The sequence below is a fragment of the Amblyraja radiata genome, chromosome 37 (assembly GCF_010909765.2).
Source record: "Amblyraja radiata isolate CabotCenter1 chromosome 37, sAmbRad1.1.pri, whole genome shotgun sequence".
Lineage (NCBI taxonomy): Eukaryota > Metazoa > Chordata > Chondrichthyes > Rajiformes > Rajidae > Amblyraja > Amblyraja radiata.
In genome coordinates this window covers 5,994,983-6,017,584 of record NC_045992.1, presented here as the reverse complement: position 1 = coordinate 6,017,584, position 22,602 = coordinate 5,994,983, and the positions used below count along the sequence as shown (strand labels likewise).

Sequence of the window (22,602 nt, the reverse complement as noted above, 5' to 3'; positions counted from 1 at the left end):
GCAAAGACCATAATAAATCCAGTGCTTTTATCCCTCTTCCCATGGTTCATTATATTCTTAATTGCTTGCTAAATACTGCTAAAATGCAATACTTTTAATTTGTTCAAGTCATATTTGAAGAACATTATCAGGCAAGATTTATTTGAGTAGAATTGCACTTTATTTGGCATTTGGAAGCAGTCAGACATGGGTTTCAATCGGATCTTGCAGTGTTCCACATTACAGTCTGCCACGTTAATTGTTTTGTGGTGCTTTTGTGGGATGAGATTATGCAATACATATTCAAGTCTGTCTTTTTCATGATAGGAACCAATGATATTGGATATGTTTTGTAAGGTAGCATTAGTGAATAGATTGCCTTAGATGAATCAACATCTGCTTCATACATGGATGTCTGCCCAGAGGCCACATCTGCCAGAGGTAATGTCTCATACACCTCTCCCCTGAGGTTGGCCTGAAGCCATCAGGGTAGATAGATCTAGTCAAAACTTATAGAGCAGTATAACCTAGAACTCATAACATTTATTGAAGGTTGAGCAAATGCCACAATAAAAGAATTCTACAAATAATATGGGACAGATGAATATATGATACTGCCAAAAGTTACATGAAGTAAAATAGTTTAGTTTAAAGATCCAGCGTGGAAACAGGCCCTTCAAGTCCAGCACTGACCAGTGATCCCCACATATTAACTATCCTACACACACTAGGGACAATTGTTACATCAACCAAGCCAATTAATCTAGATACCTGGATGTCTTTGGAGTGTGGGAAGAAACCAAAGATCTCAGAGAAAACCCACGCAGGTCCCGGAGAGAACATACAAACTCCGTACAGAGAAACATAGAAACATAGAAAATAGGTGCAGGAGTAGGGCATTCGGCCCTTCGAGCCTGCACCACCATTCAATATGATCATGGCTGATCATCCAACTCAGTATCCTGTACCTGCTTTCTCTCCATACCCCCTGATCCCTTTAGCCACAAGAGCCACATCTAACTCCCTCTTAAATATAACCAAACCAGCCTGTTCTATCTTTCCTAACATCTTGCCACAATTCCACCGACCATTGACGATTCTATAGAATCCTACATGTCTAGAATTTGATGAAAATGAAATAAAAAAAACATACATGCTAGAAATCTGAAACAAAAATGGAAAATGCTGGAAAGCTCAGCAGTTCAGCAACATCTGTGGAAGGAGAAACAGTTCATGTTTCAGGTTCAGGTTCAGGTTTTTCATCAGAACCATAATCAGATCTTAGCTGCGAATGGTCTGTGGAATCCAAGGCTTCCTTTGTACAGTCTGACAGTGGAATAATAATTAGTCTTCAAATGGTGGATAATTACACAATTTTATTCTTTTTCTGATCATTACAGGTGACTTTTATGCATCTGAAGCCAATGGCTAGTTAGATTTGCACAGGTTGAACTGTTTCTCATGGTTCATCTCCCAGGAGATCATTGTGCAGCCATAATCACAATCAAGGGAAAGAAGCCATTTCAAACCGGCAAACCTGGGAAAAATTAATCACACTCATTAATTTCCCCCACGTTAACCCATTTAAAAATTCTAATTACCACTTGACCGTGGAAAGAGAATAATATATTTTTTAGATTATAATATAATCTGGCCTCTATGCTGCTGTTCTCATTCAATCTTAGGGTGATGTTTCTAACAATACTGTATAGGGATAATTGATTCATAAGTTATAGGAGCAGAATTAGGCCATTTGGCCCATCAAGTTTACTCGCCATTCAATCATGGCTGATCACTAGGAGTCCCTAGTGGCGGCGCGGCTCTGGCTGCAGCGGCTCTCCGGCAGTCCTGTTTGTTTTGTGTTTTTTGGGTTGTTTATTTTCGTTTTGGTTAGTCTAGTTTTTGGTTTTTAGTTTGTGTTTTGGGGGGGGGGTTGAAACGGGGCTTGCTGTCTCTCCCTGCGGGTGAATGCGACTTTTTCGTCGTATTCCCCTTCTCTGCCTCCGTCTGCGCTGAGGCCTAATGGCGGAGCTGGCGACCTCGAGGCTCAGGAGGCAGAGCCCGCCAGGACTCGCACTGAGCTCGCTCCCGTGAGGACGGCCCGGCTCGGGGCTGGAACAGGGCTTTCGTGAGAGGCTGTGACGGCCGGCCCGAGGAAGGCACGGTGCTCCCGTCGGAGTAGCCGAGCTCGGGGAGGTACGGCGTTCCCAGCCTGAGGAAGGAGCGGCGCCCAGTCGGGGCGGCCCAGCCTGAGGGAGGAGCGGTGCCCGGTCGGGGCGGCCCAGCCTGAGGGAGGAGCGGTGCCCGGTCGGGGCGGCCCAGCCTGAGGGAGGAGCGGTGCCCGGTCGGGGCGGCCCAGCCTGAGGGAGGAGCGGTGCCCGGTCGGGGCGGCCCAGCCTGAGGGAGGAGCGGCGGCCAGTCGGGGCGGCCTGGCGCGAGGCTGAGACGGTGGCAGTACTCACGTGAGGGCGATCCGGCTCGGGGCTGGAACGATGCTCCGGGGGCTGGGACGGCAGTTCTGGTGGCGGTGGCCTGAGACCGGGGGTTCGGCCGCGGGCCAGCGGCTGCGTCAGCAGGTCTGGTGAGCGGCAGCTTCGACTACCCCGGGCCGCGGTGTTTGAGCCGCGAGGACAGGTTTTAACATCGCCCGGGGGGTATCGCCTCAGCGCAGAAGGAGAAGAGGAGGGAAGAGACTGCAGCCCTAAGACTTTTGCCTCCATCACAGTGAGGAGATGTTGGGTGGACTCACTGTGGTGGATGTTAATATGTGTTTATTGTTGTTTTTTATTGTATTGTATTATATGTATGACTGCTTAAATTTCGTTCAGACTTCGGTCTGGATGACAATAAAAGGCTATTCTATTCTATTCTATTCTATTCTATCGTTCCCTCTCAACCCCTTTCTCCTGCCTTTTCCCCATAACCACTGACACCTTCAGTGAAGTATGGCAGAACACACAGGAAGTGTGCAAGGCTTGTAATATTATATAAATATAATTAGGTTCATTGCTTTGTCCCCATTCTTTTGATTATCTTCATATTATATTGACACTAATTGGGCCTTAAAAGTTAGGAAATATTTGTGAATTTAGGAAATTTGTTTGGAAATAAACATAAATCTCAATTAAATGTTGAAATTGATGTTTGTGTTGACAGTAAGCACCATACTAAAAAGGCATCTATCAAATTAGTGATGGTCTGGACACAGGTAAGGATCAGACCTATCTGGTACAAAATTGTCACGGTTCCTATCACTTTGCATTGATAATACTCCGATTTATGCTTCTATACCCTATATATTTTGAAACTATGCCTTATACTCTACAAGATTATTCTGCAATGACAATAGAATTGCTCCATTTGTTCCATTTCAGATTCACCATAATGTAAATAATGACACAAAAATATTCATGCATCTGCTGGAATAGTGCCAAATGCCTGAATACCATTGCTAGATCCAAGCACAAAACTGTCCTTTTAGGGTTGAATTTGGAAATCTAATTAGGGATCAATAATTACTTGGAAGTAAGGTTGAAATAAACAACTATGGTGTAGGGGCATAAATATGCTCAGTTGAGCAGCGGTACTTTGAGTTGTCTGGTAAAGTTTCCAGCTCAGTCTGTAAGTTGGCTATTCAGCAATGCATTACACTGTAAGGGGCCACATTTGTACGTCCATTTGTGTCACGATTAAATTGATTAATCGAGATGAAAAAATAAAGTAAACAGGGAATAAACATAATTTGTAAGTTCGTGAGTGCATCAAGAATCATTTGCTCTAAATGCTTATGACCCAATTGAATTCATTGTGTTTCCTTAATTAAGGCATGACCTTTCTTTGCATAATGAACAAAAACAACCTGAGATAGACACAGAATATTGGAATAACTCAGCAGGACAGGCAACATCTCTGGAGAGAAGGAATGGGTGAGTGACAGACTATGGAGTCTGAAGAAGGATCTCGATCCGAAACGTCACCCATTCCTTCTCTCCAGAGATGCTGCCTGTCCCGCTGAGTTACTCCAGCATTTTGTGTCTATCTTCGGTTAAACCAGCTTCTGCAGTTCCTTCCTAAATAAAGACAACCTGTTGAACAGATCAATGAATCCCTTCTAGTCATTGGGCGAATTTGTCAAAACCTCACTTCTCCTGATCCCCAGTTCCTCTCGAGGTTACACCAAACTCATCAAAGTGTTGGCTTGTTGCTTCTCAAAGAGATGAACGCCTGCAGATTGCTAGCTTGAGCCCAGTGTTCATTCTCTCAGCTAATCAATAATGCATTCAGTTTAGGTAACGGCTGAATGGAGCAGCTAATTTTGCATTGCCTGCTACTCAATAAAGAAACATCAGCTCCTTTTTTTCATTCATAGCCAAGTGACAAAGTGTATTAACTCTGAATTTACTGCCCCTTCAGGTTTAATAGATTATCGTTAATTTGTTAAGGCTCCAACAATGATAGCCTGCCTGAAGGCATGTCTGCAAATGTTGTTTTTGAAACTTTGATGTTTTTAGATACTCTTTAGTTAGGAAAAGATGAACAAGCCACTTTCAGTTTATAACAACTGGAAATAAGGTGGCACATTCATTGTATTTCACTAAGTGCACTAGAGTCAATGCTCACTTTATAATGCCTCGTGTCCATTTTAATAGTAGCACCTCATTCTATAATAATGGACTAACAATATGTGGCAATTTCAGTGGCTCATTGGTGCAGTTATTTTTCTTTTGATGCTTAAGGTGAAGAATAATCTGTGACTCAGGTCATAAATTATTACAGAAGCTATTCAATCCCACCCATTTATTTACAGCAGAGTAACATATTGATTTCAATATTACAATTTCTCTAATTCAATTCACCCCTCCCCCTCTGACACCAGCTAAGTAAGAGGAGCAATAAATTGATTCCTCTCAAATTAGCAGACTGTGACCAGTGAGATATTGCAGAGATCAGACCTTGGCTCTGACTATTCACAATCTATATCAACCGTATGGCTGAAGAGATGAATATAACATATCTAAGTTTGGCAGTGACACAAAACTAAGCAGGAATATAAGTTGTGGCGATGACAGATAGGTAGTATATACTGTAAATATATGCCTGACCTGCTGAGTTACTCCAGCATTAGTGTCTTTCTTTGTACTTGGACTCCTACATTCCCTGGCTTCTCCTTGCTACCCTTCTTAAATCAGGGTAGATCATTATTTATCCACCTTAATGTAGTCTGAAAGAGGTATGTAGATCTCATTTTTAATTAGTTCTTACTTGTCACATAATATTAGTTAGAAACTGAATAGATATGCCGAGTTGAGGTTTGTTTTAAAGTTGCAAGGACCTGGCCCTGTTCAGATGCCAATATTTATTACTTAAGATCTGAGTAAGTCTGAAGAAGGGTCTCGACCCAAAACGTCACCTATTCCTTCGCTCCATAGATGCTGCCTCACCCGCTGTGTTTCTCCAGCATTTTTGCCTACCTTCGATTTTTCCAGCATCTGCAGTTCCTTTTAAACTTAAGATCTATTGGTCATCATAGATATCAGTAGAGTTAATGCACTCACCTTTAAAAAAAAAAAAATTTCAGCCTGACCTTGTCTAAATTAGTTTGATTGAATCAAATGGAAAAATCTGTTCCATGTTCCAAAGTCCTTTCTTTTGAGCAATGGTCAGTAGCTTTTGTTTAAATAACTCCATTGCACTGTAATAAATACAGATCCATGGTCTTAATGGGATATTGATTGATGCCAGGCATTTGTGGCCTTGGTTAATCAACAGGATGCTTATACTTGTGGTGCTGTACTCCCTCAATACTGCACAAGTTTCTGAACACCTCGACCACAATGGGCCAAAAGGCTTTCTTTAATGTCTCGATGGTAAATAATGTACCTGCAGCTGCTGAACCTCTGAGTCTGGCCCATTGTTGCCTCTTCTGATATACCACAGACACTAACAAATGCCCCAATATTTTGAGATAATGCTTTAAATATAGTCTGCGGTCTGAATTGTAGTCTACACACCATATATGTTCATTGGAATGGGTATATGCAATTACACCCCTTGAACTTGCACTGCATGTCACAGTGGGGACTCATCGACGACTTAATTCCAGATGCCTCAATTATTTCTTAACATTATACAAATATCTGTCAATCTCACATCTGAAATTATTAAGTAGTCTAGCACGAATTACTATTTGCAGAATATGAAATTTCATCCTCTGTATGGTTCCAATTGAATCGCAAGTCCTGACTAATCTTTAGATTATTCTCCCCACGGCTCAACTTGCCAAGCAGCAAAAATATTTTCTTTACTCGACCACATTTATAAGATCCATTTGCCCTCCCCAAGGTTTAATGTCTTGAAAAAATTCACTTCATAACCTAACATTCTGGGGAATTTAACATGAGGTTATGCAAAAGTGCACAAAAGAATGCCAGAAATGCTCACTAAATCATGCAATGAATATAGAGAGTCAAACAACGTTTCAGGTCGAGGACCTTACGACAAAACTGGTTTGTGCACTCTCTATATGTTCAGCAATCCATTTCATATTTTGAGATTTGGGTATTGGTTGCAAAGCCATGGATTGAACCATGGTGAGGTGGTCTATTTTGTCAAACTGCGGAAAATGGTTGCCATCCATCACTGTCACCCTTCCACTTAATCAGCAATAAACAGTGCACTTGCTCGGATCACTTAGTCAGTGTTTCCGATTTCAATAGTTTTGCGTACTTCATAACGTGGAGCCCCCTACCCCCCACTCCGTGTTCATTTTTAAGATGCATTAAGTTACCTCAGGGACTAATGGAAATAATGGACTTTAAAAGCAAATATCAGTTCAGCCTTGGACGGTGAAGATTTGCTAAATCATCTGAGAAACTGCAACATAAGGCCTTTTTGCCTTTTAAGTTCTTCCTGTCACTAACATATTTTTGAAAATAGAGGCTCACTATTCTTCTCGGATTATAAATATAAAAATTAATGGAAATCTGAACTTTGTCCAAATTTGTTTATATCTGTTTGCTCCTTTACTTCCTGTGGCATTTAGCTTCAGTGAATGAAAATATGATGACATTGCGTGATTTAATTGAACCAAGCCACTCAGAGGCTGAAGCTCGTGGATACAAAAGGTATTACGAGCAGACATTCTGTCGGAGACACTGTCAGTGGGATCTCTCTGAATTCAAACCACATCAAGTTTTGAAACTCTTAACTTTGTTGGTGCCCTTTATATGGTGACTCTTTGCATACCATGGGTATGCAAAACAAAGATTTTACAGTGACTTGTCACATGTGACAATAAAGTATTCATTCCTTCATTCAATACGTTTTGATAACAGTAATGGCATTCTCTACTTCGAGAGTTTGAGTCAGACAAATGGTTCCATTGGATAACATTTACATTGGCACCACATTGTAACTGACAATACACTTCTGAATGTTCATACATCTTTGTGAGACAAAGTAATTCATGTGGATTGTCTAGAAGCTTCTGAGAACAGTGAACCCAGACATCCAAAATTAGGGTTGTTAAGGTTTACTCTCTGTTTATACATTATCCCGATTGTTGATAGACCAAATACGGCTGTTACCATGGATACAAAACATACTGCAATGCTGTAAGCTTGAGTAAAAAATTAACTGCTGGATGAATTTAGCAGGTCAGATTGACATGATCAACTCAGTTCCTCCAGCAGTTTCTTTTTTAAGTCTATAACCATGATTGATGTGCCAAGTGACAATAGATGCTGCTGCACCCGCTGAGTTTCTCCAGCATTTTTGTGTACCTTCGATTTTCCAGCATCTGCAGTTCCTTCTTAAACATGTGACAAAATAAGTCTGGTCTTGACATTTCTTTGATCTGTATCACTATGCTGCAAAATCTGCAAAGAAGATTGTGATTGACATCTGGAAGTGAAGCAGTGGACATACCCCAGCTAACATTGATGATGTCAAAGTAGAGAATAAATATCAACAGCAATTTGTCCTGCACCAGCCACATTGAAGCTATGGTCAAGAAAGCACACCAATGTCTTTACTTCCTTAGAAGGCTTAAGATGTTCGGCATGTCCCCAACAACCCTCACTAACTTCTACAGATGTGCCGTGGAAAGCCTCTTATCAGGATGCATCACAGCTTGCTTGGGAACAGCTCCAACCAAGACCGCAAGAAATTGCAGAGTTTCGGCTATAGACCAGACCATCACACAAACCAGCCTCCCTTCCATGAAGTCCATCTACACTTCACGCTGCCTCGACAAGGTCGCCAGCATAATCAAGGACCAGCCTCACCTTGGTCGCTCCCTCTTCTCTCATCAGGCAAATTTGAAAACGCACACCTCCAGATTCAGGACCAGTTTCTTCCGAGCTGTTATCAGGCAATTGAAGGGCCCAGCTGGAGTGTAGTTCTGACCTCCCATCTATATCATTGGTGACCTTTAAACTATCTTCAATCTGATGTTATCAAACTGTATCTTGCACCGAATGTTGTATTTTACCGTGCACCATGGTCAGCTTGATTGTATTCATGTATATTCTTTTCTTTTCAAACTTTTTACTGATTTCAATGTTCATTAGAACAGGCATTCTGATTACTGGTTCACTTTTAGATTTATCCCTGCTATATAAACATAATTCACCTAAATAATCAGTAACAAGGATAAACAGCAAAGTATTTTAACCTCATGTTTCCCTTTGTAAAACTCTTTGGGTATTTTCATTGAATTAAAGACAGTGTGAGTTCCTTTATCTTTTGACAACAACTTCTGAAAAGCAGACTTCTATCCCAAGATACTTGCATTGCGTGGATTAGGATTCTGTTGGATTGGCAATCAATGCACTGATTGTTGCATGTTTTTTTTTGCAAAACAACACCACACACATTGTCAGATCAATGAGGCGGCACTGTGGTAGAGTTGCTGCCTTACAGCGCCAGAGACCCGGATTCGATCCTGACTATGGGTGCTGTCTGAATGGAGTTTGTACATTCTCCCTGTGACCGCGTGGGTTTTCTCTAGGTGTTCCGGTTTCCCCCCACATTCCAAAGACGTACAGGTTTGTAGGTTACTTAGCTTTGGTAAAAATTGTAAATTGCCTCTAGTGTTTGGGATAGTGCTAGTGTGCGGGGTGATCGCTGGTCAGTGTAGACTCGGTAGGACGAAGGGCCTGTTTCCGCACTGTATCTCTAAACTAATGCTGTTGGGGAATTATAATACTTAGTTATAATGGTGCAATAAGAAAACTAAGGTGTAAAACTTGATTTCAATTTACAGACATAAATACAGTTAAAAATACTTCTTTCGGATGCGTCAATGCTGATTTGTTCCTAATGAGCTGTTTTAATGGGCTGTTGTGGTGGAAAATTGCACCTGACTGACGTCAGTTTTTAACCTACAGAATTAAAGTGTCCAGGCAGATCAAAGATTCTAAGATGTGAATTGTTGGTACACAAATTCAATCAAATGACAGTTATATTTTAAATTCAGTTATCCTACCTGATAAAAGGGACTATTAATGCTCAGTTATTATTTTCTCCTGAGAAGTATCTTGCTTGAATGATTCAGCAGTCAGAATAATTGAGTTCATTTATCCCGTGGTCTGTTATTCCAGCGTCATTAAAATTTCAACCAGCCAGCCTGAAACTTCCGATGTATTATTACTTAATTAATTTTGATTTGACACAGGCAGAAAAAAGCATGTATTTAGAACAGATGTAGCTCCATGTGTGAATTTGTCACCAGGACTGCTGAATGTTTCCCTTATCCAAATCAAGATGTGTAGGAGGTATAGTTTGGGTCCTGCTATCATTACATTTACTCAGATCACCATGATCACATTGAATGGCAGTGCTGGCTCGAAGGGCCGAATGACCTACTCCTGCACCTATTGTCTATTGTCTATCACAGACTTAGTGCAGACTGGGAATGGAGTTCCTACTTCATTTAGTTTGAGTGGTTTCAGCTGTGTACCATTGCTGGGTCATCAGGGAAATACCAAATCTTTACCGACACACACCAAGATACTTCACCCTGTCAGCTGAGATGAGATGACAATGTGTCAGAGATTATAGATTTTGAAGAAAAGTAAATAAACGGGGTATTCGGGATATTGTTTTCCTATTTGAAGTCAATGATAACTGGAAACGATCCTATTTTGTCACTGGTAGAAAAAGCTTTCTGAATGAAAACTTCTTTATCTCAAAGTTGTCTTCAACTTACAGCGAATGTTTTACAAAACAAAGAAGAAAAGCTTTGTCTTATAGCCGAATATCTCGTATAGTGTGCACTCGAAGGATGGTAAGCTTCTACAATGTCATTTGCTAATGTAATAAACATACAGTGTTCTTAATCTACCAAAACACAGCATTTACAAATTAAGTTAAGTCATGTGTATCTCCAATTTGAGATAATGGGCCGACAGATATTTTCTGCTATTTTCTGATGATGCTGTGATTTCTAGGAAGAATGGTTTGAGTTTCCATTTTAAAAAACCTCTTCATTTTAACTTTGATTATTTATTATTTATTATAAATTTCACATGATTAGATATTGCAAAATTAATAATTTATACAATCTTATTAAATAAAAGGAGTAGGGCTTAATCTTATCTCTCAATAATATCTGCTATGAATTGTACTTATGAATTGTTGCTGCTCTTGTGTTGGAAAATAGATAACATCCATAGAGCAGAATCGAGAGATCGTAGTGAGATGAATGATAAGCTGAACTGACCTTTAGTTGAATAAGAAAGATTAGCCAGAACATTGAGAGAATTCTCATTTTTCTTTCTGAAGTACTGTGGGAGCTTTACCCCAGTATCATGAGAGCAGGCAGGCAGGCAGGCAGGCAGGCAGGTTCTTAGCTCAATGTCCCATTCAGATGGAAGGTACTTCCCCAATACTGTTCACATTTCTGCTACAGGACTCAAATTTCTGACATATGTGACTCAGAGATGAATATACCATCAGCTGAACCAAAGCTAACATGGAAGCTCATTGAGATAAAATTGGTTGACATTAGTAGGGGATGTCAAAATTGTGTGACGTTGGGGTACCCCTGACTCTCAGTCTGAAGAAAGGTCTCGACCCAAAATGCCACCCATTTATTCTATCCTGGGATATAAAAAATCTTTTCTTTCATATTCTTATAATCTTACTATGTATTTTCAATAATTGTCATATTTTGTTACAGCATAGGAGACCCATTGAATGTATGCCATCTCTCAGAGCAGACCACCTGTAGCCCCCCCCCCCCCCCCCCCATTTATTTCTCCTATTCTCCTTTGCCTGCCAATTAACAGTCTTAATGCTCTTGCCACCCACTTACACTGCGGAATAGTTAATCTACTAGGATGCTTCGGGATATTGGAGGAAACTGGAGCCCCCTTGGGAAATCAATACTGTCACTTGAAGAACGTGCAAATTCCACAGTCAGCATCTAAGGTCAGGGTGGAACATGAGCCACTGGAGAAGTGTGGCAGAAGCAGTCTGCTGCACATTCATGCATATTTGTTTTTATTAATAGTGCTTATGTGTTTCCTTTTGTTTTGCGACCTAACCTATATAGGAGAGAGTTAAATGTAAACTGGTGTATTTTGACCTTTTCCTTTGGAAAAAGGTTATTTTTATTAATTGATTAGAAGTGACTAGCAATCTTTGTTGGCTGTTTTTATGCAGTCTTTTTCTGTCCTCAGGCTAACATTATCCTGCAACTTTCAACACTGTTTCAATTTGCTCATTCTGTCAGGAGTCCTCACACTGGCTCAGACGTTCATTTACTGTGACCCTGTAAATATTGTGAACCAAACCTACTCTAAATGTATTGGGATAGCTGCGTAAATTGGCTGTGTAAATTTATAAGCTGACAATGGGTTCTATATGTCCGAAGATTAATGTTTTGTGTCCACTGATTTCCAATTAAAAACAAAACAAAATTAACATCAATTGTAAATTGTCCATGATTATCCTTTGCTGAAAGGAAAGCAGATGCTAGTAATCTAAAAAAGGCAGAACATCATGGAACCATTCAGCAGTTCTGAGATCGGCGTCAGAACTGAATCATCAACTCTGTTTCTCTTCCCACAGATGCTGCTTAACCTGCTGAGTGTTTCCAATATTTTTCAGCTTTTATTATTCTCTGCTTCCTGTCACAGAACCAATATTGGTCCACATTTGTCAGTCCACCTTGTGTAGAGTTTTGCAAGCATGGTTTTGTAAAAAGCCTTGCTGAAATCATGTAGACCACATCAAACGTTTTCCCCCATTGATCCTCATTGTACCAACATAAAGATTTAAATCAAATTTATCAACTATGAATTTCCTTACCAAAATAAACAAATCGGATTATTTTAGAACTATAGTCCTTGTTTTTCTTTTACATATGTTATTCAACTGCTCGATTATTCATATTTCATGTCAAAAAATAAGGAATCTTGGAATAAAAAGTAACAGGAATTCTTTTAAGGTAGACAAAAATGCTGGAGAAACTCAGCGTGTGAGGCAGCATCTATGGATCGAAGGAAATAGGCAACGTTTCAGGTCGAAACCCTTTTTAATATATTTTGTAATAACATGATAAAATGTCACTCTAATATAACTTTTCAACCCATTAAATTGTAAAAATACATTGCTAAGTTAGGCTCTTCACTGACAGATTGGTTTAAGATAATGACATGTGGCCTTGAACTTGCCTATACCACTAACATCCTAAATGCTAATACAGGATGCAATGAGTATAGACAAAGAACTGCAGGTGCTGGTTTACAATGGGCATAATTGTTGCTGTATGAAGTTCTCCTGTTCCCGAACAAGCAGCTCCACAACCACTACGATGCCCATGATGAAATTGATCTGCTCATTTTGATCATGTACAATGAACTTTCAGTCTCTTTCCCAATCGCATAATCTATCTGGTTTGAACTTAATTGAATTTAATGAGCGTTCCAACAGTAATTATAGTTCTCTACAAGATCTTGCAGCCTCAAATGTCATGAGTATTACTATTGGATATTGATGTACAAACAAAGCCAATGATGAGTTAATGGCATTTGTGAAATTTGCTTAAGAGGTCTTTGCTGAGCAAAATTGGAAGCATTTTGAAAGTAAGATTCTACAACTATTGACTATTGATTTTTGGTATTGATGACGGTGGTACTTTTACAAGGCAGACTAGTCAAGGTTTCCACTGCTTCAAAGTCACGCATGGAGGTTAATTCTGTACTAATGGACTGGAGGTCGGGGTGCAATGTACAACAGTAATTAAAATATCTCATTGCAATATCATGAACACAATCTGTTTTCTGATCAATAAACAGTGTCGGCTGGCTGATGAGCTGCGAGTTACAACTCCCTGATCGCGTGTTGGGGTCTATTACATGCCTTCAATGGAAAGTAAATCAATTCAGTAACAATCATGCACTGTCATTGTGGTTGTAAAACCAGTCTTAAAAGAAGAGAAATGCATAGAGCATTTGACGCATTTTGTTTGGTTGCAAAGGAGATATAGTATGTTTAGATTTTAAAAGTGTATTTATCCCTCAGCCAAGTAATTATCTGATGATTATCTCATTGTTCTCTGTGGGGTCTTACAATGCTCAAACTGCACTCATAACATTACAACATTCTCACATGAGAACATTGATTGCAATTCAACGGTATAATACTTCATTGCTTATCAAGGGCTTTGGAGGTTTGTAAGCTGTGAAAGACGATGGACATTTTTGTAATTGGAAAAACAGTCTTTGGAATGGGAAGCCAGTTCTATTAATGACAAATTATATATTTCCAAGGAATAAAATGTATCCATGTTCAATGCTGTAACACCATTTATGCAGCACAATGTATGCAATGAATGTTGAGAAACATCTGAACATATTGAAATATTCTACCCTAAAGATAATAAATTAGTGGAGTATCACCGATTAATGTTGGACTCAAAAATAATGTTGTTGTTTTAATTCAGGGACCATTGATTGTATGGGGCCATATGTAACAAAATACACACACAAAAAAAAAAATACTGATTCTAAATTTTACTAGTTTGAAAAGTTTACATTAAGAAAATGCTGAGTCTGTTGTATATTTTCCAATGTTCAGAAGATGTGCAATTGGATTATTAATTCAAAGCTAATGCAAGCCTTCTATTAATAACATTCTGTGATGCATGTGAAGGACATTTGGTTAAAAGGAAAAAACAAAGTAGTTCAGCACTTGATAAACCTATATTTGCAATACTTGTGCCAAACCATTGATGTTGGAAATGTGTTCATGCATTCCAAAGGGTAAACAAAAAATATGACATTGTATTATTGAAAATTGGGTTAATCTACAGATGAGCAATTTTGTGCACATTTTTGAGTGCCTTGGTATCTGTTAGGGGTACAGCATTTTCATGCATTGTATAATATTATTTGTGACATAAGATATGCTTTGAAAATAAACAAAACTGCAAATGCTGAAATTCTGAAATAGAACTGAAAGAATCAGCAGGTCAGGCAGCATCTATGGAAAGAGAAGTAGAGTAATGGTTTCAGGTGGTTGCCGGAGGTTGCAGGTAGTGGAAGCAGGTAGGGAGACTGACAAAAACCTCCGGGAACCTCCGGGAATCGCACGGAAACCTTGGGTGGGGCACAAAGTCTCCAGAAGTTTTCGTTCAGGTTTCCTAAGTGGGACAGGGGCATTATTGTTTCAATTCAGGGACCTTTCATTAGAACAGTTAATAGTTTCACAGGGAACAGAAAGATGCATTAAATTTGCCCGCATGACATTTTCGCTCATAATCACTCATACAGCAACCAGGTTTAACATCAACCCTGTGGCCCAAAAACATATTCTACTTTTAAATGTCTTCTGTAGATAAAAGGGGTACTTCATGGACATCCATATGTCCAGCTCACTGTATTTCTCAACCTCCAAGCATCAGCAGTATTCCAGCCAATGATGTCATATATCTCAGATTGCTGATGATTGATGCAGTAGGAAGGTCATTGATATTTTCTCCTGCAATATTGTAGACTTCACCTTCCCTTCCTTTAATGTACAGGAGCAGGTAGAACGGGGGCCAGCTTCCACAAGGTACAGACCGTCAAAATATGCTTGAAAGTAGGAGACAGAGAGTGGTGATAGAGATTGCTTCTCAGACTGGAGGCTTGGTACAAGTGGTGTACCAGAGGGATCCATTTTTATTCATCATTTATATTAATGGATGAGAATGTGGGTGGCATGTTTAGTAAGTTTGTGGACGACACTAAAATTGGTTATATTCCAGACAGTTAAGAAGGTTATCTAATGTTACAATGTGATCTTGATCAACTGGGCCAATGGGCCAAGAAATGATTTGGTTAAATGCATGATGTTGCATTGTGCTAAGGTAAACCAGGCAATACACAATAAATTGGAGAGTGTTATAATGAAGGAACATAGGAACATAGTTTCTTGAAAGTGGAGATCCAGGTTGACAGAGTGTTGACGAAGGAGTTTAGCACACATGGCTTCATCAGTCAGGGCATTGAGTACAGGAGTTGGAATGTCTTGTCACAGCTGTACAAGATAGTGATAAAGCCACATTTGGAGTACTGTGCATTGTCTGGCCATCTGAAGCATGCCACTAATTCGGAATGGGCGTAGAAAACCAATTAATGATGATATTACCGGGTCTGGAAGGTTTGAATTATAAAGTGAGGCTGGATATGCTAGGACCTTTTCCATGGAGCGCTGGAGGCTGAGGGGCAACCTTTTGGAGCCATATAATATCGTGATGGTCACAGATCAGGTGAATAGCTACAGTCTTCTCCCAGGATAGGGGATTCTAAAACTTGTATGTTGAGATTTAAGGTGAGAGGGGAACGATTTAAAAGGGACCTAATATGATATGATAGAACTTGCCCAACTTTTTCACACAGAAGGTGGTGTGCATATGGAACAAGCTGCCAGAGGAAGTGCTAGAGACAGGTACAATTAAGACATTTGAAATATATTTGCACAGGTGCATGGCTAGGAAAGGTCTGGTAGGATATGAAGGTACACAAAATTGCTGGGGAAACTCAGCGGGTGCAGCAGCATCTATGGAGCGAAGGAAATAGGCGACGTTGGATATGAGCCAGGTTGACGCAAGTAATACTAACTCAGTTATGCAACTTGGTCATCATAGATGAGTTGAGCCAAAGGGATGAGAATCACCAACAAACTGTGGTTAGGTATAACTTAGCTTGAGTAAGGAGAAGATATTTACTTAATGTCTTGTACAATGGGAAGAAGATTGTTTGATATCTTTCTTCTGCCTATGACCAAGTATGACCTATCAGGAATGAAAACAGAATTAGCACTGAATACTCACAGGTTAAGCAAATGTAGTGGAGAGAGAATTGTAGTTAATATATTTTAGGTCAATGACCTTTTATCAGAATAAGCCATGAAGATTTGATGAAAGTACATTGGCCTGAGCTCTGTTCCTCTCTATCTAGATTCTATCCGACATTTATGAATATTTTTTTTTATTTGGGATTTCCAGCATCTGCAGTTTTATTTGCTATTATGAATAATTAGACCCAGTTGTGACAATATTGCAAATTATATTGGCTGAGTGCATATGTTATATGCAGAGTCAGCTTCCTTAAGTTCTGCCAATAATGCTCAAAATTCTGGCCAACCTAATAGCTTTTATTTTTGTCCCGCACTAGCCCTGATTAAATTGAGAAATTATGTTGACAGTATATAAAGCATACTAAATAAGGTTGATTGATGCAGGAATTTAATTTTTTTATAGATTGCAATTATTATTTAAATAATTGAACAATCCATCACAAATGATTTTAAAATTTGTTGGGGTTTGGGGTAAATGTAATAGAAGGTAAATCAGGCCTGATATTTTAAATCTTCAAGAGATCGCCCATTCTTGAGCACCAAGCAGCCATGCCCATATATTTTGCAAGCTTCAGAAGGGTTAAACTGTTTTAGTCTTCCGAGCAGATTAAACTCTACGCTTACTCGGTCAGTAAAATAATGGCTTCAAATTTACTGGAGGCCAAAGCTTGATAGCTACTTTGTAAAGCAACGATAAGGTCATTGACTTTAATCCAACTGTTCACAGTTTGTCCTTCATATTCATTTTATAACGATCGGTTGGAAAGGATCAGTACAAAACTATGGTGCGCTTCTGAGTGGGTAATTGTGTGCATAAATGAAAAATGTGACACCTAGAATATTTCAAGTATCCAATCAAGTGTGGCGAAACAAGGTGAAAAGTAAAAGTTTAAGCTAAAGTTAAGATTCAAAAACATCTTTGGATTAATGACCAGCTTTTAAATAGTATGTATCAAGGATAAAACTATCTGTGAGTGTGTAAGAAATAAGAACAGATGTAAGACGAGTCCTTAATAATGGATTCCAGCATTTTTGCAATAACAGACAGTGGGCTAAGTGTTCTATGGTTTCATGCTCTCTGTCCCTTTCTTCATTGGAGGTTATATATGAAAGGATTTCTGTTCAATGTTTCTCTCCAGAATCTTGGGAATTTTAGAAAATTCTAACCAATTCATTCATTTCCTTTGTAGCCTTTAAAAAAATATCCTAGGAAGAAGGTTGTATGATCCAGGGGTCTCGTCAGACTGTAGTCCCACTAGTTTAACTAGTTCAACTTCTCCAGTGATAGTGCTATTTTCTGCTATTATTAGAATGGTTTTAGCATCTTCTACCATTGAATGGATATGTTTAGCCATCTTTCCTTTTGACTTTATATATTCATGTTCTTATTATGCCCTGCTCTGCCAACTCTTAGTGGCCGTGTTAAATGAGAACAAAGCATTTGAAAAATGAACAACAGGTTTAACAGCAGCTATGAAGTGCAAAGGATGACCGATGTTTGGATTTGACGTATTTGAGTAATAGCTGGAGAGGATTCTGTTCACGGCTAGAGAATGAAAACAAAACCAGGTAGAACTGCTGAAGTCTTCTTTAGGATGCTCTGAATACTGTGGAACGCAGAATTACTGGAAGGATTACTGGAACCGCTTGGGCAGTTTGCACCCCAGCGGTATGAACATTGACTTCTCTAATTTCAGGTAGTCCTTACTTTCTCCTCCCCTTCTCAGCTCTCCCTCAACCCTCTGGCTCCACCTCTTCCTGTTTCTCCAGCAGTTTTTTTTTGCTCAGGATTTCAGCATTTATAGCCTCTTGTATCTCCATGATGGGACATAATCTAAAGATTTGAACCAGGGCCAAGAAAGAATTTTAGGAAACATCTATACATGTCGGATTGATATATATTTGAAACTTTCTCCAGTGATCCTCAATTGTTGTGAGGCCATATTAATTTGAAGTGTGAGAAGATTTTGTTAATTAAAGGTTTTTAGGGGTTTATACTCCTTACTAAGAATCAACGTTGAGAAGGAAACGATTAGGTCTCAGATCGGCCATAATGTTATTAAATAGTATAATAAGCTGGAAGGGTTGAACAGCCTAGTGTTGTTCCTACAGTACATCATTAACCATGTGCAACAGTAAAACAAATTCATTTTTCTACCTAAATGAAGTGACTGCCATCACCAAAGCAAGTGACATTTTCTTCCTTTCTCATCCACAGCTATCGCTGTTATATTTGCTGTCACTGTTGGACTGATTTCCATTTATGTTACAGGAGGTTACGTGTACAGGTAACACTTTTCATGTCCTTGTAGATTAAACATATTTAGAATTATAGATGTTGCAGTGGCAACCATGAATGCTGGACAATTCAATGACCTATGCAAAGGTATTGTAAAGCTATCAAAGTAGGCTTTCTGATTTTCAAAACAATCAGCAGGCACAAGTTGATGTCCATGGTTAATGCTAAAGCTTCCTCACCAAATCAAATAGTTCAACCATGATAGTCGTGGGAGTGCTGAATTAATGGTCCAGGGACAGGGTTTCCTTCAATGGTCTATTTCAGGGAAGGTGGACCACTATCCAATATCATGTAATACATTATCAGTGATAAAAACAAAGGATAAATGTTTAACTCAAATCACTGCGAAAATGCCATCTATCCGCCCTGAGGAAGCTACAGGGAAAGAATAAAGGTAGTCTCTATAAACCAAACTTTTTCAATGAAGCCAATGTAAAATCTGAACAGGATATGTCAAAGTCCCCTCCCGTGTCCAATACAGTATGTCTTGTTTCCATATAACAGTGGAGTGGCTGAATAGTACTGGGAATTGGGATGGAAGTAGTATATCCATTATATGGGTGAAACCTACATTTTGCTGCAAAAGGGCTTACACTGATTTCCAGGCCACTAGGAGATTGCAATGGTTCAGGAAGAAGTCTTACCCACCCCCTTCTCAAAGGCAGCTCGGGATGGTGAAATAAATTCTGGCTTTCACAGTGACATCCAAGTCCTGAAATGTGAATGAATGCAAAGCAAGTATTATGATATCCACTCGTGTTGTCCCCACTCCCCTAACATTCATTAATAAATGACGTACAGTTCAATTATATCATTCTACCATCTAAATATTTCATAAAATCAGTTGAAGGATTTGTTGAGTTTGCAAAGAGGGTATCAATTGCAAGAATATGCCCATGACTCTGATCACATCACAAAATCACAAGAGTAGATTTCAACCAGCTTATGGCTGTCTCAACCACACAGTGAGCAAGCAGAGACTTAGCTGAACTTACTCTTCCCATTTGTGCAAGCAGAACTAATATTTTTTTCACCTCGTGATCCAGCCAAAAGGTGGGCATGTGGGGTTTAAAATACATCTCAGCCTGGTATTCAGAGTGTTTGTTTTAACGAGAGGTTTAAGCCAGTATGAGAATCCTTTTCCCCAGATTGGTCATAGAAGTTGAAGGTTAACATACAATGCCTGCATGTCAAAATATTAAGGCACACGGGCATGTCAGCTTCTATCCTTCCACTACTCTTTGTGATAGGTAGTCCTTTCTTATATTACAGAACAATCCCTATGATTGACTGCACTGCGGATATCTGCAATTTGAACAGTGGAAAATGTATACGATAATGCACTTTGTCAGAATACTAAATATATTTGGTACAGATAGTTGAAAGGACTCCCTCAGGGAACCTGCCAATGGCTATCTGGAGGATGGCATGTGCATGATGCAGTCCTGATAGGGTTTTAAGAGAGAACCTTGCACTGCTTGGCATTAGCTTGCTTGCGTCAGGTCAAAAACAGCCACATAAGTAACGTTATTTTCATAAAGTAATGCACTTGTAGTTTACTTTAACCCAAAAATGACAATATGATGACTGCTGTTTAAATGCACTCCTTTAATCACTGCCAAATTATAAAGAATTTACTTGTCAAAGGTCATGTGCCACAAAATGTTCTGAAAATCCTTGCTTTGTTTTAATTCTAGTGTTGTTTTTGTGTTCAGCATTTAGAACAACCAGTATAGTGTATAATTTTGCAACCCACTTGATTATACATCATTCACTTAGCTGGGTGATTTAACGACCTTGCCTTTCATTTTCCTAAATCTTTTAATTGTTTATTTTGATGGGGCCATTAAATTTATTGGCAAAAATGCACTTCAATTACTTAGGTGTCAAGAGCATTCCATCTAACCTGTAAAATTATGCATTGGTGATTTTGCATTTCTCCAATAAATCTGTTCCATCAGTATTCTGCATCCTGCCACTGAGTCTCATTCACAGTTTCACTGCTCACAAAGCTGTCATTAGCACACACACCCATAATGTATATTCCCACCAGACAATCACTCCTGCATTCTTGTGACACCAACTCGTGAACAATCATGGATTATATATGTAACTCCACACAGGAATACTTTTTTCACACACATGTACAAATCTTACTGCCCCTTGCTCACCAGATAAGCACATTCCACCACCCCATGCTCTTTGTATCTCTTCTTCACTCAACTTCATTTGATTTTGCCTTTTGGGATCTTATCTGATTTTTAATAACTTTTTTAAATTCTCTGCATGTATCCACAAACTCATGGGAAACAACTAGCCATATTTAAAAATGTGATCCTGAGCAAGTAAAAGAATAATTCTTACAGGCGATGTGTTTATTTCAGGATGAAGTGCTTTCAGAGGTCTGTGCAGCAACTCCTCAGGTCACCGGCTCACAGCATCAGCATTGTAAGTGCTGAACCATTCCAGCTGTTTGGACTTCTTATGAGCAAGTAATTAACATCACATAATGAAGAGTAGAAAGTATTTTACATTTGACTCCACTATGGCATTCTTATTGTACTGAATGTTGTGTGGAAAAGTAGCATGCACAGGGTTGAGAAGTTGTTCTCGGCATTAAAGCACATTATTTGGAGATGGTGCAGAGATGGTAGATCTGAGGCAGTTTCTGTCCAGTTAACAGGGGAAGCAATATTCAAGCAAGTGCTACAATGCATTGTGAGCATTAGCAATTAGAATTCTGTTTAAAAAACAATAAAATCATGCATTAAGTTTGTGTTAGAAGCAAAGTCACACGAGCACCATTTTGTATCTGGGACTGTCACTTCAACGAGAGGGGGTTCTTGAGGTGAGATTTGTCTCCATATAGCAAATTACTCATGGGGATTAGTGGGCTTCAGTGGATATTGAGACATTATGTACTCAGCGGGGAGCACTCTAATAGCATGCTGGTTGAAATCTACCAGCAGTAAAGAACTTGAATTCTTATCTTAAAGCAAATCGCAGGGATGAAGAGAGTTGCTGTTTCAGCCTAGGCAGAGTCAGGGTCTTTAGGTTATCAAGGTGCTGGCTCTCCTTCACCTACTCCTGCCTGCTGTCCACATTGTTTATGAGGACATTTGTTTTTAAATCACAGTACACTAGTGCATGGAAGATCTCAATGTAATTTACCTAAGTATGTTTTTAGTAATTGTGGTTGGCCTCATTTTGCCCAGTTTACAACTAAATCAAGGAAAGCACAATATAGTAATATCATTCAATGCTTGCAGTCTACCACTGATTTAGGCCCCTGGATCCCATCCAGTAACACACACAGCCAAGCCAGTGCAGTTGACTGATACTAATTACTAGTCAAGAAATTACCAATGCTCTTCAAATCACAAGTCTAAATTGGCAGAATTTGTATCTATTTTTGAAATTAATTATCCATCCCATTTTCTTAAGATTAAACAAAAATGGGATCTCTGTTTTTTTGCTGTAGGATTTGGCTCTACTCCCTAATCAATCTTTCTAATATCATTGAAGGTAGACACAAAATGCTGGAGTAACTCAGTGGGACAGGCAAAATCTCTGGAGAAAAAGAATGGGTGACGTTTTGGGTCAAGACCCTTCTTCAGACTGATAATAACATTTCTTTGGATGTCAGGTCTCTGGCCATGTTAATCAATCAATCAGTTCTCATCTCCCTCATTGCTTCTCCTTTATAGTCTCATTATGTTTTCAAATTATTTAATTCCTCCTTTTGCTATTCTCCATTAATTATAACTGGATTGCCTGAAAGCTTTCTCCATTGGATTTACTGTTCAAATAGTAATAAACTAAGTAAAAAATGAATGAACAATGCCTACAAATGTGACATAGGTAAAGTAGCCAGTTCCCTTAAATCTTTAAATAGAAAGATGAATGAATGCACCTGGAGAGGAACCCTTGCCGCTTGTCCTCTGGTCCCTGAATCTTGCACTACACTCCCCCTA

The 22,602-nt window shown here is 39.2% G+C and overlaps 1 protein-coding gene across 1 annotated transcript in view; it reads left to right on the top strand.

The window, feature by feature from the left end:
• Positions 1-18,566: 18,566 nt before the first annotated feature.
• Positions 18,567-22,602, top strand: part of LOC116966482 (heparan-alpha-glucosaminide N-acetyltransferase-like) — a 110,103-nt gene continuing 106,067 nt past the window's right edge. The window contains exons 1-2 of the mRNA XM_033012765.1: positions 18,567-18,617; positions 21,013-21,076. Of these exons, the coding sequence (XP_032868656.1) occupies positions 21,014-21,076 (63 nt within the window). The 5' untranslated portion in view covers positions 18,567-18,617; position 21,013. The remainder of the gene's footprint in view (positions 18,618-21,012; positions 21,077-22,602) is intronic.